The following is an 18,171-nucleotide window of genomic DNA, read 5'->3' on the forward strand; positions in this document are numbered from 1 at the left end:
CCAGGTTAGACCCTGCCAGTGATCCCAGCGAATGACCTTGAGAGTAATTCAGATCTTTTCAATGAGTCCTTCTCCTCCAGGGGAACAGAGAAGGCTACATTATGCATGCAATCTATTATTAATGCTCTTGAGTCATGTTACGATCAGACATGGGCCCCTCAGAAAATATCTGAAACGCATGATCCTCTGGAGGACTTGCCACCCTAAACATTGAGATATTATATAAAAGCAGCTACTTCAACTGTATTTTATGTGATTTATTATTTATTGTAATTTGACTATACATTGTACTTTTACATGACAGGGTTTTTTCGCATTTATGCTATTCCAAAGTTTTGAGAAACTTCCCAAAAGTAAGTTATATGGACAATAAGCACAAGCATTGTGTTCACTGTTTTTTATCAATAGGCCTTATCATGGGCTGCATCAATGACTTTTTATTGATCCTCTAAAGCGATCCAATTAAAACTCTTTGCTGCTTCATCCCGAGAGTCCATTGGCTGACAGCCGGGTCTCCACGACCCCGCCTCCATCTGTCAGGCACTGCGCTGCTGAGTGTGTGTGTGTGTGTGTGTGTGACTGTGGATGCACTGTGGAGAGATACTACTCCTTAACTTTACACAGCAGCCTTGGATGGACTTTTCCTATAAGAAAAAATAATAACATCAGTCAGCAAGACGCAAGACAACATTTTCCCTCCACTTTCCCCCCAAGCCCCTCTCTTTTTACAGTATGAAGTGCAGTTATGGCACGGAGTAGCAAGTCAGCAGCGCGGACCCTGGAGGATTTGACGCTCGACTCGGGTTATGGTGGAGCCGCCGACTCCTTCAGGTCTTCCAGTGCGTCGCTGTGCTGCTCGGAGGCGCATGGGGGGACTCACTGGCATTTAACCGACTCGATGCACAGTCGACACAACAGCCTGGACACTGTCAACACGGTCCTGGTCGAAGAAGGAGACGCCGAGATCCTGGAGAGCACTGCCGGGCAGTGCGCTAAACTACCCGAGCTAGAGGATGTGCCGTGGAGCCTCGGGGAAGTGTTGAGCGCGCTGAGTAAGGACGAGGAGATGACTCTACCGAGCCCACCGCAGGACGTCCTGCACCGGCTCTCCGTGCTGCTCAGCCGGGTCCTGGTGAGGGTGGCCAAAGAGTCGCAGCGCCTGAGTTTGCGCTACGCCAAATGCACCAAATACGAGATCCAAAGTGCCATAAAGCTCGTCCTGTCGTGGAGCGTCTCCATGAGCTGCATGAAAGCGGCCCTGGGTGCCTTGTCGCTGTACAACATGTGCACGGAGGAGGACAAGTTCAGCCGCGGCAAGTCGGCGCGCTGCGGACTCCTCTTCAACGTGGGCAAGTTCTTCAGGTGGATGGTGGACGGCAGGGTGGCGGTAAGGATCCACGAGCATGCGGCGATCTACCTGGCCGCGTGCATGGAGAGCCTGTTCCGCGAGGTGTACGCGCGGGTGCTGCGCAGCGCGCTGCTGGAGAGGGATAACGGGATCCCCAAGTTCACCGTGGAGACCCTGGAGCAGGCCGTCAACACGGACGCGGAGATCTGGGGCTCTCTGCAGCTCTGGCAGCACCTGATCTGTGGGAAGAATGCAAGCGGTGAGTTGTGGATATACTGGAAGTCCATGCAACAGGGTCCTTCTCCACGTTTCTTCCTTATTGCCACACACTGATTTCAAATCCCCGTGCGTAATTTGTCACTTGTAGAGTTCCCCCTCTCATCTCACAGTATTTCCATCAAAAAGGCATCTTCATCCAAACATCCATATATTAATATAAGAAGGTGACACTGATCCAAACAAGTCTCACCTGCTGCACCACACCAGGATTTATACAAAGATATTGTTCAGATTTGAACAGGTCAAAGATAAGCACAGTTCATAGTATATTTGTGTAGGTATATAAAGCCTATTGAATACCCTTTTCCTGCCTTTTAGTAAGAGATGTCGTGAATGAAGAAATAGAGTGATTTAATATGACATTTGTGCTTTTCTCAATTAAGATCAAGCCAGATCTCTGGTATGAAAAGGTTATGCCACAATCTCTCAATCTCTGTCTTGTTGAGGAACTGTGAACTTTCACTCAAAGACATCTGTGAAAGAGCATTTCTGCAGCTGAAATAGTGCTTCCTATTCCGCAGAAGCTGCAGGCAGGTGCTGACTGACTGAGTAGATCAGGGTGGGATGGAGTGAGTGCGTCATTTGTCACTTGTAGAGTTTCCCCCTCTCATCTCACTTTAGATATTTACATCAAAAAGGCGTCTTCATCCAAAATATCCATATATAAATATAAGAAGGTATACAGGTGACACTGATCCAAACAAGTGTCACCTGCATCACACCAGGATTTATAGAAAGATATCGGTCAGATTCACTTGCTGCCAGATCTGATATGAAAAGGTTATATGCCACAATCTCTCAATCTCTGTCTTGTTGAGGAACTGTGAACTTTTACTCAAAGACATCAGTGAAAGAGCATTTCCGCAGCTGAAATAGTGCTTCCTATTCTGCAGAAGCTGCAGGCAGGTGCTTACTGACTGAGTAGATCAGGGTGGGATGGAGTGAGCGGTCCTCTTAAGGCCTCTTCTGTCTTCTGTGCTGTGTAACATTGCAGACGTTATTCTCTGATATCCTTCTTGTACTGTATGTGGCTGTTTTGTTGCACAAAAATGACGAAGCAGGGCCCGATATCCCCGGGGCTTAATGCCTCACTGTGAGAGCTTTTCAGTGAAAGGGGCTCTCCCTGTTAGTTTTTCCTACAATAATGCCCTGCAGAGGTGAGTTTTTATTCTTTTCACCCAGAGAGCAAGGAGGTCATTCATTCCTGCTGATTCCGGTTTACACAATACCTTGTTTCACATCAGCCTCGCAAGTGTTTAGAAATACTTATTGGCGTGTGCTTTGAAAGTAAGTGTAATTGTATTCAGACTTCACTGCCGCTCAAACAGCAATACATCACAAACCACTCTAACACATGGCTTGCCCCTGTTTTTGATGGATGTTGTAAAAGTGCTGCTCTGGCTCCTCTTGCAACAGGTTTACGTAATGAAAGGCCTTTGGGGACCTATGTGCTATCATGCATTATGCAGAGTGATGTGAATAAAACTGAGTTATAGAGTGAGGGAGAGAAAGAGAGACAGACAGGCACACAGAGAGAGAAACTTAGAGAGACTCTGTGACCGTATTGATGAATCACCAAACAGAAGCCTGGCATCGTGAGGAGAGCATTTTATTTCACTGTTTCTCTTTGTTTTAAAGGTACAGTGAAACATTTCTGTTAAAGCTTCAGTAGACAACAATTTTTTGGCATCATTGGGCAAAAATTCCATGATCACCTTCCAGCATATTGCAATTCAAGTGTTCTGAGAGCTAGACTTCTGCACCTCCTCGTGGCTCTGTTTTCAGGCTTTAAAAAAATTTAGTCTGTGACGGGAGACTTTGGCCAATCTTAGGTCATTTCAGGCAGGGCGTTTCTATTGGCTGTGCTCTGAATGGTGGGCGGTGCTTGGTATTTCTTCAACAGATCTCAACGTGGCTGCTGGGTCACAAACTTTCTCATTTTACAGCTAAACAGTACACTACAAGATGTTTCTGAAAACATTTTATGTGAGAAATAGGCATTACAGTAACAGAATATTGATTCATATTTGATCAGCGCTGCCTAGTTTGACCGTTTGGTCGGAGTTTGTGAGTGATTGACAGCTGCTCAGAGATGGCAAGGCTCCAGCTCAGCTCTGATTGGTTGTTTTCCTCCAGTCTGTGAAATCTTGCAGATGCTATTAGGAGCAGCGGAGGACACCAGAGGACATGGAGGCATATAGTGACCGTTTTATAAAAATAACTTTTTTTTAATAAAATTTGCTCCATTTCTACCCACTGCAGCTTTAAACATACATGTCAGCTTGTTTCCTCTTTCAAAATTGTAAGACTTCAGCTGCACAGTCTGAATCAGACTCACATAAATTTGCTTTCATCTGTAGTGGTGGCAACATAGTATCATCATATTAATGTGTAAACCTTGACACATAGTGCAGAAATGCCAGTCCAGTTCAAAGAGACTGCAATATAACGCCAGAGTTTACAGTATAGGCAGCACATACTGTACATTATTGAATGTCAATATTCTGTCACTCAGTGCACACTCAGGCCACTTGGCATGCAGCAAGGCTCCAGCCGTAGAAGAGGTGTGGTGAGTGTTCAGTGGTGCATTGGACCGGTGAATAGGATGAGATGCAAAAAAAAAAATTCTGGAGCATGTGGAATATTGATGTAATGCCCAAGGCTATAGAAAAGTGCTAGAGAGCATGAAGCCCATGGTGTTGTTCAGTATTGCGTAGTTCACAATGTAGTAATTACTAGCAATGAAATGAACTTGAAATCAGCTAAAATCGATATCTTTATCGTAAAGATACAAAATGACTATGATGTAATGTGAAGAGAGTTCTATAGAGCCATTTTACTCATTGTTTAGGTTTTCTGGCACACAACTTTATTACTTTGGTTCACTCTCACTGCTCTCTGACTATATACTATACTACTATATACTATACCCTACCTGCCCAACGTCAAACACTTAGTGACTAGCTGGTGAAGACATTATTTAGCAGCTAAACAGACAGAAATTTCCCTTAAAGGTCCAGTGTGTAGGATTTTGGGGGATCTATTGGCAGAAATGGAATATAATATTCACCATTATGTTTTCAATATAATCACCTGAAACTAAGAATCGTTGTGTTTTCGTTAGCTTAGAATGAGTCCTTCATATCTACATAGCGAGAGGGTCCTCTTCCACAGAGTCCGCCATGTTTCTACAGTAGCCCAGAACAGACATACTGCACACTGGCTCTAGAGAGAGCCTTTCGGGTTTTTACGTTACTTGAAGGCCACCGTAGTTCTCCGACATGCTTGTGAAACTGTGCAAAACAGTGGTTTTGATCGTCGCCGTCTGACTTCCGTTGCTCCTAAAGTAATGTTATTATGGTAAGGATGGCCTCTGAGCGAGGCGAATGGCGGTAACTATGGTTTGCACTTGTCGGCGGTTCACGTTACCGCAGTCTTGGAAAGGGAAGAGTGAGCGGAGGGGTACTCAGTCGGTTGCAATCTGCAACCACAACACAAGGTGCAACTAAATCCTACGCACTGGCCCTTTAAGGGGTTTGTGAAGACCAAAACAGAGCTGAATGGATGGAGAATATTGAACTTAATTCGTCAGGTGACCAGAAACACTCCAAGATGAATGCTTATATTGCTCCGTATCTGCTGGATGTGTAGGCAACTTTATGCTAATGCCTTAGCCATATCAACTTAAAAGGTAATATGTCCGAGTTGTGTTCACAGCTTGTTTCTACATATTTTAGTAACCCTCACCTATTCACTTCCCATGCTAAGGGATTATCAGATGTAACATTAAAGGGGTATGCAATGATAATCCTGTAACACAATTGGAATTGAGTGGGTGGGCTGGATTTACCATGCACGGCAGCTGGATTCTCGCCATATCACGAGATCACGTGAGAACCGTGGGATCACATATCATACGTAAATCCATCTTGTCAGGCTTCAAATAATGTCAGTGGAAGGACCAGTCAGTGTCCTGAGAGGAGCGCGTCACAGAGAGGCGACTGTTCGTTCAAAATATCAACGGCAGCTCCTAAAGAGGTTAGTGTAGATGCTGCAATAGCATTATTATATCAGGACTGGAAAATATTTTGTCATTGAAAGAAGGGCAAAGAACACAGAAGTTCTGTGTAACAAATCATCTTGCGCATCAGGTTATGGCTACAGATACACCGATCAGCCATAACATTATGACCACCTGCCTAATATTGAGTAGGTCCCCCTTTTGCCGCCAAAACAGCCCTGACCCGTCAAGGCATGGATTCCACTAGACCTCTGAAGCTATGCTGTGATATCTGGCACCAAGCCGTCCGCAGCAGATCCTTTAAGTCCTGTAAGTTGCGAGGTGGGGCCTCCGTGGATCGGTCCATTGTTTGTCCAGCACATCCCACAGATGCTCGATCAGATTGAGATCTGGAGAATTTGGAGGCCGAGTCAACACCTCGAACTCATTGCCATCCACATGATGTAAAAGAAAACGTGATTCATCAGACCAGGCCACCTTCTTCCATTGCTCCGTGGTCCTGTTCTGATGCTCATATGCCCATTGTAGGCGCTTTTGGCGGTGGACACAGGTCAGCATGGGCACCCTGACCGGTATAAGGCTACGCAACCCCGTACATAACAAACTGCGATGCACTGTGTGTTCTGACACCTTTCTATCGGAACCAACATTAACTTTTGCAGCAATTTGAGCTACAGTAGCTCTTCTATTAGATCGGACAACACGGGCCAGCCTTCGCTCCCCACGTGCATCAATAAGCCTTGGCCATGACCCTGTCGCCGTTTCACCGGCTTTCCTTCCTTGGACCACTTAACGTAGGTCCTAACCACTGCAGTGTGGGAACATCCCACAAGAGCTGCAGTTTTGGAGATGCTCTAACCCAGTCGTCTAGCCATCACAATATGTCCCTTGTCAAAGTCGCTCACATCCTTACGCTTGCCCATTTTTTCTGCAACCTCAAGGACAAACTTTTCCCTTGCTGCTCCATTGTAAGGAGATAATCAATGTTATTCAATTCACCTGTCAGTGGTCATAATGTTATGGCTGATCAGTGTATGTGTGCTGTCTGATATATTTCCCCCACCAACACTGTCCCCACTCCCCACTTAAGTTTGCCATATCAACTTAAAGGGTTAAATGTTATTGTGTCCACAGATTGTTTTTGCTGCAGTCCGGAGAGGCCAAAAAGTCAGTTATTGCAGGTTTAAGTCTGACAGATGGTGGACATGTGCGTCTGTTGGAGCATCAGAGGATGACTGGTTGAGTTAATATAGGAAGTCCCCTATAGTGGGAGATTTCCATCACATTTCTTATTGTGACACTGCAGGACCTCTAAATCTCAAGATACCCTCTATCTGCAGTGACAGATAAGGCCGAGGCACAGAGACATCATTCGTTGTCTTCCCAGTAAAACCAAACAGCCAGTCAATCCGAGGGTGGGTTGACCTTAACCGAGCCACTGCTTGCCAAATTGAACCTCCATATCGCTCCATCCATTCTCCCAGTCTCTTTCTGCCAAGTGGGAGCAATTGAGGTGATTTTTCCATATTATGCTAATGCTGGTGACCCAGCTTTGTCAGGAGGCCATTATGAATCTTTATTGCATCTCTTCTCTTCTACCAAAGCTGATTTCCTTTTTTGCGCTGTCACAAAGCCAATAATGTAGTTACTTTGTTAGGTGTATTCCTTTATGAACTTTTCAGCTTCCATCACGTACCTTAGTAATGAGCTGAATGATTTTGGGGCTTTCTCTCTTCTACAGAAGGTTAAAGCAATAATTTGACAATGGATAAGGCTTTCTTGCCACGGGTTAAATGAGAGATCGATACCACTTTCATATCTGTACATTAATTATAAAGCCACAACCAGCAGCCAGTTAGCTTAACTTAGGAAACAGGGGGAAACAACTAGCCTGGCTCTGTCCAAAAGTAACAAAATCCACCTACTCACAGAACAAAGTATAAAAACAACACTTTGTGGTGTTACAGAGGGTGATGTGCCTGATAATTTCTTGTAGAATCAGAGTACTGATTTCTGGCACAACCTGATCATTTCTTGGCCAGGAGCAGTAACTTACCCAGGTCTCCGCTTGCTGCCTGGCAACCGCACGGTGACGACAAGATTTCCGGAAGTTACTGCTTCTGGCCAAGAAATGGTCCGCTAATGCTAAGCTAAGCTAACGGGCTGCTGGCTGCAGCCATATATTTACCGTACAGACATGAGTGTGGTATCAATCTTCTCATCTAGCTGTCAGCAAGAACGCAAAAAAGTGTACTTCCCAAAATGTCACAAACTATTTCTTTAAACCCTCAAGAGTGATCAACAATAGAAAAGCAGTTCAGCACCAATAGTAGTAGTTTTAGGTACTGTAAGTACTGCATATACTATGTTATGTTAACATGCACGGATGTATTTTCTGGTAATTCATCAATTTATACGAACAAGAGGTAAAAAACTTGTTCTTGGTTGTTTCATGAAGTGATATATCAGGCCTTAACATAGTATCCATAGTTACCCTATGCTATATAATGTCCGTTATAAACCTACTGCTCCTCACATCTCATGCACATCTAGCATATGGCAGTCCTCACAAAGCCCAACACACACATACTCGCACACATACACATGCAGCAATGTGTCAGGGGCTCCTCTCACCATGTCTGAGTCAGTGTTATTTGCAGGTGGGTGTTGGGTTTCCCTTCTTCGGCTGTGGTATCCTGTCAGAACAGGAAACTGCACTATATGGTGGGATATTTCTTATGACTCCCACTAGACCCAGGAACACAGTGACTCTTTGATTTCCTTAACGACGTGTTCATGTCACAGAAAATGTCTGGTGGAACATGATAGCCAGTGTTCAAGGATATGTACCACCCTGAGGACAATTTTCTAATCACGCTTTAGGTGTGAGATGACTTTCAAGTCTGGGCAGAGCTGGTTTGGTTGAAATATTTAAGGAGATTTTCCCCCCCTACAGTCATTTAAAATAAGTGTAGGTAATGCACCTTGAGATTCCTGGCTCATTTTGTTTAATGGTGGTGGCTTTTATGCCTCCGCGCCGGTGACAGCCATGGCCGGAGGCATTATATTTTTAGGGTTGTCTGTCCGTCCGTCCGTCCATCGGTCCGTCCGACCGACCCATTCTCGTGAATGTGATATCTCAGGAAGGCATTGAGCGGATTTCTTCACATTTGGCACAAATGTCCGGTTGTATTTAAGGATGAACTGATTCGATTTTGGTAGTCAAAGATCAAGGTCAGTGTGACCTCCATAACTCAATAATTCATATGCTAAGATGGATCCACTGCCCTTTAGCTGCCAAATAAATGAATTAACCCAGGTTAAAAAAAAAAAAACACATGCAAAAACATGATTTTTACAATATACATTTTGTATTTACCTAATTTAAAATGTACTGCACTTCTACTGTATTATAGAATATTGTCTAGTAAGCTGGCAAAAGCTATAACTGATGTGGTACAACATATTTGATATTTTTTGACAGTATGCTTGCACCTGTCCCTTATCTAAACACCCAGTGACAGAGGCAAGGGTTTCTTTGTCGACTTACCATTTTGTATTGACATTCAACAATCATTCAGAGGGCAATTCGTCACAGAGCTGTCAGAGATACTTCTCTACCAATGGCAGCCACATTAGAAATTCAATGCAGCCACAACTTGCATCTTTGTGGAGCTGTTGCCAGTAGCATCTGAAATATGACCCTCTTGAGGGGTAATTTGAGGTAATTTGAACAACCGGGCATGCTGCTCTGTGGCATTGTTCTCACCTCACTTTCTTGCCTGAAAAGAAAACAATCCTTCCAGCACAAAGAACACACCTCTCTGAGTCTTGTCAAAAGACACTCTAATGTGGAAAATCCACAACTGAACACGCAAATTTGGGGATAGTGGGTATACGCAAACATAGTAATTTACAGCACTGTAGCACATCCTTTGGAAACCATTGGACCATTTATAGTGTGAAGTGTGTAAATGAGGTGGGATTTTCCTTTTAAAGCCGCATGTTCTAACAGCAGAATATGACCCTATCCTTAGCACACTCACTTTTGTAAGTTTCCCAGACACAAACAATGTGTGAAAACCAGAACGACTGAGGCACTTGTTGAGGGTATGATGTATGCTAAGAACATGACACTTAACTGTTCTACTGGTAAGCTTTGTGCTGTTTTAGTTCAGCGCTTCACGGGGGTGAGGGAGTGCAGGTCTCATTCCATTCACAGGTCTTTTGTTCCGTATCCAATAGTCGGCGTTGCAGTGCGAGGTCGGTGCCTGGTGCACACATGCTGCTGTGGGGAAGGCAGGCAGACAGGAATGACTGCGGTCTGCAGCGGTACCACTCTGTACCGGTGGAGACCAGTCCCCATTATGTCTGGGAGCGAGGTATAGGGAAACCCTTACACAGCAGCATACTCTCTCAGGCATACAAGGCAGCAACATACACAGACAGATTCATACACACACAGAGAGGGACACACAGTCACACAGGGCCCAGGAGCAGATCTGGTAGTAATTGAAAAGAGTTTTGGAAGGAAGTGAGGAATGCTGATGTGACATGGAGTCTGGTACAGCGAGGGAGAGCTCCAGCCAAGCTTACTTCAGTTGATTAAGAGGAGACAGGCGATAGAATACAGTTAATTCTGCGCCCAGCTGGCAGCGTCTGCGATAGATCGAGTGTCTTTTTTTTTCTCCTTCTTCTGTTAACATCCTTTTTTTTTTCTCATGCACAACTGAGGATGAATTGAAAGTTTCAGTTGCACAATGTCACTCATTGCTGTGTGTGTTGATACATGCAGCTGGTGGACCAAGTTCAGTATAAATCAGCCGCTGTTTGAATGTGACTGCAGCCGTTGTACACAATAAACAGACACACACACACACACACAAAAAAGAGTTAGTATCCTACCGTTCAGGATCCTTTTAGTGGTTATTGAATGCAGAGTGGGTGAAATTGTGCCATGTTTTTTTAACAGAACATTGCAATCTGTGCCAATGTAATCACTTTTTGTGGGTACCTCTTCAAGGTTAAATACCACAGCACCATTATGTGATGTCATTTTAGAAACTGCTGCAGCAGTCGCTGCAGCAAAGACTCATTTTGTAGACTTTTCTAATTTTCATGCTTGACCTTTTACACAGGAATGAGATTTACTTCGTTATAGCCCTGACAAACTGAAAGTGTGCTTTAAAATAACGCTTTAGATTCATATTTAATGAAAAAATATGTGAAAAAGTGTTTTTATACCGGGTTGACATTATCGAGGGAGCTTCAGTTGCTTTATTTCTGTCTTTGGGAGATGTTTGTTTCCGTCTGGACTAAATATTTTGGGATGACTGAGTTTTTCCAGTGCACAGGTAGCAAATTCTGTATTAGCTCTTACCAATGCTAGACCAAAATGATTTAATAATTACTCTGCACTGGGGAGCCAAATCCAATGAAGCCGTGGCTAAGAATGAATTGTTCATGATGTCGACTTTGGAAGAAAAGCAGAGGGAGAGAAGGAGGCACAGATGGCAAGGATCAAAACAGGAAAATCCATAAGAGAAGCTGTGGGTGACAGATGAGACCCAGACAAGCAATGCCTCCTTCTTATTATAGCAGGAAGAAGACTCTGGGCAAACAAGTACCAGCAAGTGGATTAGTTAGGTGAAGCATCAGTATCTACTGTACTGTTCTTTCGTAGTTCTGAATTCCTATTGTTGTGTAGAGGGAAATTATCCCGTTTAAATAACAGCCAGCCTGGCAGGAAATTATGAAGAAGATACGGGTAAACAAGCTTTTAACTTGTCTTCCCTCTTTGATGTGAGCTGTGCAAAATTCAAAGAAATTGTCTTGTCACCATCAGAAAAACTGATATGTCTGATAGAGGAAGCTGCATGTCAGGACGTGTGGTATTTACATAACACTAGGGATGCTCCTAACGACTAATTTCCCTGACGTTTAAATGGAAGTTTAAATTTGTACTAGTCGACTAGTCCAAAAGTAAGAAGACACTCAAAATTGATCACAATTTAATCTATAAGGTTAAACATTGTGTATAAGAGACATTTGAAATTGTTAATCACATCTTCTGTATAAGAGACATTTAAAATCCATTCAAGTTACATCGGATAAATGCGAACAGGTTTCCAGCATATGCACTGTACCGTCTCATGCCGGGGCCTGGACCATTCACAAGCAGCACAATGCTAATCCAGTTATGACTACATAATCTTACCTGTTGTTGTTTAATCACAGTAACACAAAGATGACAGTAAGAGGACCTGCCAGCAGCTACATCGCTGATAAGTTAATTCCTTCTGATAAAACCATCTGCAGTGACAGTTGGCCTCCTCTGGGTGTGTGTGTGTGATCGTCATCTGATAGTACTGTCATAGCCGGACATCATTTCCCCAAATTAACTAGCAGTCCAGCACCACACAGAGCCAAAGTCAGTCAGTCAGTGAATCAGTGTGGAGACAAGCTCTTATCTGCCCAGAGCACCAATTGAGACATATTTGAGAACAGCTTAGATGAGTTGTTTGAGATGGATAGAGACTTATTGAAGAGCTTCGTCTTTTAATTTTAGTTTAACTCGCTTCTGCTTCATCATCTCACACAATGTGGATCACTGTCAGAACTGAAAATAAGAAGTGGATTCAGTGGGAAAGAGTTAGATGAGAAGATTGATGCCCCTCTCCTTATATGAGAGTGGAATTGATCTTCTCATCTTACTCTCGACAAAAAAGAGAATACGCGTATTTCCCAAGATGACAAAACTATTCCTTTTAAAGATCCTCATATGTTGTCCCCGAGTTCTTGGCTTTCCTAAATCTTTGACAGAAGATTAGTCAAGGTGAAGAAAAGCCGCTCTGCTGTACAGTATATACCCTCTGAGCTGCCAATGTTCAACTCTCCTGCAGTCAAGCTAATCCACGGCTATAGTACAGTAAGCCGTGGGGCTGTGAACATGTCTGGGATTTCGGAGGTGATCGTGGGGAGCTGGGCTTCTATTATTTCAGTCATTCACGGACCACTTTATGCATGTTTCCTCTGCACTGACGAATACAGAGCCATCAGCTGTATAAACACTGAGCAGATAGTTCATGTGACAGAAATATACACACTCTGCTTCTGACATGCCAGCGTTCCCATGGAATAAAACGTATACTTTCACTGGAGGACATACAGCAATTATCCTTGGATATATACACTGGTTTGTGCTGATCGCTGCTGTCGTCTGTTGAGTCATTACTGAATCTTTTACTGCTAGACATTACATCAACCTGAATGTACCCACTTTCTCTCAGTATGCTTCATCTAGAGTATATGCAAATCAGTAATGGTTTTACCACATTTCCCAGAATGCCTTTCAGCAACCCCCTGGATGTGCCTGAACTAGTTATATTCATTTCTGGGTGGAGGGATCAGTAGTGAAGGTGATAATGACAGTTACCCCAAGTTTTTCTAGCTGAGACTCAAGAGTTGCACCCCTTTTCCAGGGCTGTAGTCAAGTCCAACTTAATCGAGTCCAAGTCAAGTCCAAGACCATGGCCAGTTGAGTCCGAGTCAAGTCCAAGACCATGGCCAGTTGAGTCCGAGTCGAGTCCAAGACCATGGCCAGTTGAGTCCGAGTCAAGTCCAAGACCATGGCCAGTCGAGACCGAGTCAAGAGCGAGTGCAGAGCAAATCGAGTCCTGTTCAAGTCCATAATAGGCAATAGTGTTTTTCCAATGCTAACATAGTGATAAATGAGTTAGGATGGACAGGAGTAATTGATCTATCCTCTAACATCAAACTAATCAATGCATAGAATTTAGGTTTGAGGACCATTACAGTGTTACGTTACATTCATAAACCTTTAAATATATTGGGTCTAAAAATACAGGAATCAGGCTATCAAATACTGAAGACATCACTTCAGGGTCCTTAATGCTAGCAACGTCCTTGACAATGGATTTCTTCATTTAGTTTTGAAATAACAACATAATATATACATAATAACATAAATATTATCTTCTACAAAGACTTATTTTTGAGACAACAAATGCAAAAATTGACAGTATATTCAGTCAGAAAGATTTGCTTGTGTTTTAGGTTGGACTTGTCATTGTAATTGTCTTTGAAGTAGTTTTGGCTCGGTTTGTCGGTTTGCTTGTGAATAATGAAACGACATGAAGGAAGTGCACGTACTGAGGCTTAGTAGCATTCTAGGAGGCATTAAACCTGCTGATGCATTACTGATTCTGTTCCAACGGACCGGTATCCCATTACCTCCCACGAGAGCTCCGAGCACTGACCTTCGGACTACGTGTGTGTTATTGCGTATATACTGTATGCATGTTGGAGAAAAGTGAATGGGCCATTCCGTTTTTCTATTTTCCACTGTGCCTCAATCAGAGCTCGTGACCTGAAGAATTAAGCCAGACGATTTTAATAAGACTATTTGTCTCTCCTCACTCCCTGCCTGTCTTTGCCCTTCTGACTCATTTCTGCTGCTCTTTCTCACTCTGTCTTGCTTCTTCGTTTTCCTTCCTAGCTGTGTCAACCCAGCTTTTTTATTCAGCGCAGATAAAATGAGCCCACATTCTGCCACAGCCTTGATGGAGAGTAAGTGCCGACTTGAGGTAACCTTGTCCCGTCCTACATGTCTGGCAGCGCTCTAATAGTTCTGTCAATCCAGACATGGAAGGCCCCGCCGGGGAGCCTCGGCCAAGCTCGCTCCGCAGACAGACACGTGTGTCAGTACCATGACAGATCTCCTCCAGATCGAACTACAATCTGTAACTGTAGTTTGTACTGCGAATGGGGCGGGGCGGTGTGTGGGCGATGTGAGAGAAAGTCGATGAGAAATGTACCAGACAACAAGACTTTGCTCGAGTATCAATCAAAGTGTTTACATTAGATCCACATATCCAGTGCCAAACAGCGTTTACTCAAACTCTGTAGCTGAACGTTTTCTCAACCCCTTCAATCCAACTGAGTGAGTTTGCTCAACCCCCAGCTGAACCAGCGGCATGTGGCACAGATTACCACAGGAGAAGGTATATGTCTATTTTGTCCATGACATTTTTTATTACTAACATATGTTGGTTCCTGCTTTACTCCCATTTCATTCTTAAAGTGGACCAGAGACTGGCAGAATAACAACCACACTGTGAAAAGACCAATGCAAGCAGCAACCGTAACATGTGCCCTGAAAAACATTTCACTGTATATTTTGTTATGGCAGCCATAGCAGGGTATGGTACCTTAAACCTAGAAGATAAATATTTCCTTGCAGTAATGTAATTTAGAGTAACGCATATGGTATTCATCACTCCTCTTACTATGCTATGGGGAAATTATCTTTATTTGGCACATATGCTCTGCTAAACTCACTTTGTCCCATTTTCAATATTAGGATTAAAGTCTTTATAGGGAGTTCAGTAACTAATGACACACATATGTAATGATTACAGATGAAGCAGATCTTTCCAAAATATTTCTGACAACGGAATTTAGAGAGAGGTTATAAGTAGAAAGAATGGTAAAAGTTAAAGACCCTTTTCAAAACCCTGTGGAATTTGTGACAAGTGGCACCACAGTTGCAGTTCAGGTTTATCTGTATAGGCTACCTCATTCTTATGAATTATTCAATATGATGTGTGGGTGTGGAGGATTGAGTTGTTTGAAATCAATCTATCTTATTTAGGGGTGTAACGATCCGTTTTTACAGCGATACCATACGTATCAATTTCCATGGTTCCGATACAATTCAAGGACGATATTTGGCTCATTTAGAGCGATACGATGCGATTCAATGACTTGAAATCAATACGGTAACTTTTTTTTGCCAAAAATTCAATCAGTGTGACTGTGAAATAAATATCTGATACCGGACGGTGCAGGTCAGGATTCCTCAAAGTCTTTCTTGTAAGGGAATCGGGGATAAATTAATTATGGATATAAACAAGTAAACAACGATTAATGGCAAATACATACACATTTTATTTTGAAAATTATAAAAAGTGCAACTTCAGGACCTGCTGTTTCAGTTCTCAAGATACGATAAGGCAGTGCAATATTTAACAAAAAATATAATAAGCCAACTTCTATTCAAGTTAAATGAACAGGGGTTTAACCTGCTGCTTCTGTTCTCATTTTCAAAGCAAAAGATAGAGCAATAATATTTAACAAAAAATGAAATGCTGCCAACTTCTCTTCAAGTCGAATGAACAGTGGTTTTAAGCACCTGCTTATGTTCTCACTTCCCATATAAATGGTAGAGCAATAATACAGTGATCAACCGCCTATATTGGTCAAAAAGCTTGGGACAGAATCATTCCTATACAAACGCTGTTCAATAATTTGCTTATAGTAATCAATTAGTCCGCTTACGGTGTTCATTTGGGGTCATTTTATACATGAAAACGTATGGAAAAATGTCTGTTTTGTTTTTTACTTTTTCCCGGGATAATTTGCCTAGCGGACTGTCTGCTTTCCGGCTGGATACGTGAGGCTGATGCTGCGTGCACATTGATAATGTAACGGGGAAAGGAAAGGAATTTTCTCTGAATGAAAAAAACGGAAGCGCACGGAGAAGGCGCCTGTGGGTGAAGCCGCCGTCGTCGTCAAGTGGATTGATAGCGCCTGGTCACGTAATGCCTCCAAAAATGAAACTCCGCCGACCGGCTCCCCTGCGCCGCAGCGTCAGCAGACCTCATGCAGACCGGTGCCCGTCTCCCTCCACGCTGCTACCGGGTCAAAGAGCAAGGAGTCCTGGCAAAGGGGCGCCGTTCGTCTGCATGCACGCTTGTGCTGCAGAGCCGGCCAAGCTGGCAAGCTGACGCATGTCGATAACAGAATCAACAGAATAATACTCCCAGGGGCTTTAAATATCTGTCGCAAATTTCATGGCAATCCATCATTTAAAGGGACTGTTTGTAACTTCTTACATGTATAAATCAATCCGGATCGGTGTCCCATGCACGCTTGCGTGTGGCTACACTGTTCAGACTCAGACTCCAACACAAACTACGCAGAAGCATCAAAACCGCAAAGTTCTATCTAGTGAAGCCCATCTTGCAAAACAGTGTTGGCCGCGGTCGGAAGACGCTGTCGGAAGACGCTGTCGGAAGACGCGGTCGGAAGACCGTAGCTGTGGTCTCCAGGGCCGGAGTCTCTGCGTGTTTGCGCGCTAGTAAATGTACAGTGGAGGTTGGTGCAGAAATAAATGCTGCAGCTCCTCCAGACCAACAGAGGTTTTACGTGTCTTGTGAAGTGACGGGCCTCCGCAGCGAGAAACGTTCTCGTCTCCGACCGGATGCCGGTATCTCCCCTGTTCCCTCCGGCCGCAGTCGGGAGGCTGAAGCAGGAAAAGCCAACACTAGGATCAGCAGTGATTCATGGAGAGACCTCCGTCTGGTCAGCTAACATTACTGCCAAGCAGGTGAAATATAGTGATATTGTGGTTTTAGCCGACGTGTGTCGCCTCACTGTTTTTAGCGATGCTCGTTCATGTCTATTTAGAGCGAGCACAAGCGCGACCCCCACGCTGACTTTCGTTGACTTAACGGCCACAGGTGTCGCTGTTAACTAGCATTTCTGATTCTTACAAACAGTCCCTTTAATTGTCAAGATATTTCACTCTGAACCTCAAATGACAACCTGTTGGTGGCGCAAGAGGAAAAGGCAGGGAATCACCAAATTCAGTAGGATTCATTGTTTGGGGACCAGGAATAATAGTAGTAGTAGTAGTAGTAGTAATTAATAGACCAATGTGATTGACCGAACCGACTGACAGACATTGCCATCCCTAGAGCCATGCTGCTAGCTTAGCTCTTTCAAAACATTAAGAAAGGCTTAAGAAAGACATTCAGCATGTTCTCAGGCAGAATGGATACACACAGTGCATTTTAGTGAGAAGCATTGAAAATTAAAAGGTATGTTTGTTTGCAGTGAATTCTCCACTTTAATAACCAAAGCTAATTTCTGGGAAAACACCCACACATCTGCCATAGTACAATAGTGATCAAAGGCCACTATAAATGACTCAGCCGTGTCATTATGCTCTGCCTTTTCTTTTTAATTCAGTCACTGTCTCTTTGGACAGACAGATGTTCAGAGCTCTCTGACTCACAGGGTGGAGAGGAGTCGAGTGGATGACACACTGCTGGTGGTGAGACAGGTGCGTCTGTCACTTTTATACTTGGCATGATGTTGCACCAGCTCGGTCACACGGCTCTGATCTACAAAGTCTCACTCACGGCTGGAAGCCTGTTGTGTAAAGGACAGAAGGAGCACTGGGAGGATGAGTTACAGGATGCTGAGAGGAAGGGCTGTTCACTTTCAGATAATCTCCAAAGCCACTGAAAAATACATGAAGCAAGGAATTCTCATGAATGAAATGCATGAATATTGTTTATTGAGGCACTGCTGTTTAGTTTCTCCCAAGAAAGAGAATAATACCTTTCTTGGTCTTGGTGATTTGGCACTGGTTTTCTCCTGGGAAAGATCCTGAGTCTAGATTAAAACATTTTTTACTAAATTCTCTCTCCCCCTG

The 18,171-nt window shown here is 43.6% G+C and overlaps 1 protein-coding gene across 2 annotated transcripts in view; it reads left to right on the forward strand.

Annotated features, from left to right (window-relative positions):
- Nucleotides 1-365: 365 nt before the first annotated feature.
- Nucleotides 366-18,171, forward strand: part of btbd11b (BTB (POZ) domain containing 11b) — an 87,617-nt gene continuing 69,811 nt past the window's right edge. Inside the window, exon 1 of one of the 2 annotated variants that reach the window (XM_074631756.1) lies at nt 366-1,607. In XM_074631756.1, the coding sequence (XP_074487857.1) occupies nt 746-1,607 (862 nt within the window). In that variant the 5' untranslated portion in view covers nt 366-745. The remainder of the gene's footprint in view (nt 1,608-18,171) is intronic. The other variant, XM_074631755.1, reaches the window with a different exon arrangement.

Source organism: Sebastes fasciatus, chromosome 4 (genome assembly GCF_043250625.1).
Source record: "Sebastes fasciatus isolate fSebFas1 chromosome 4, fSebFas1.pri, whole genome shotgun sequence".
Classification (NCBI taxonomy): Eukaryota; Metazoa; Chordata; class Actinopteri; order Perciformes; family Sebastidae; genus Sebastes; species Sebastes fasciatus.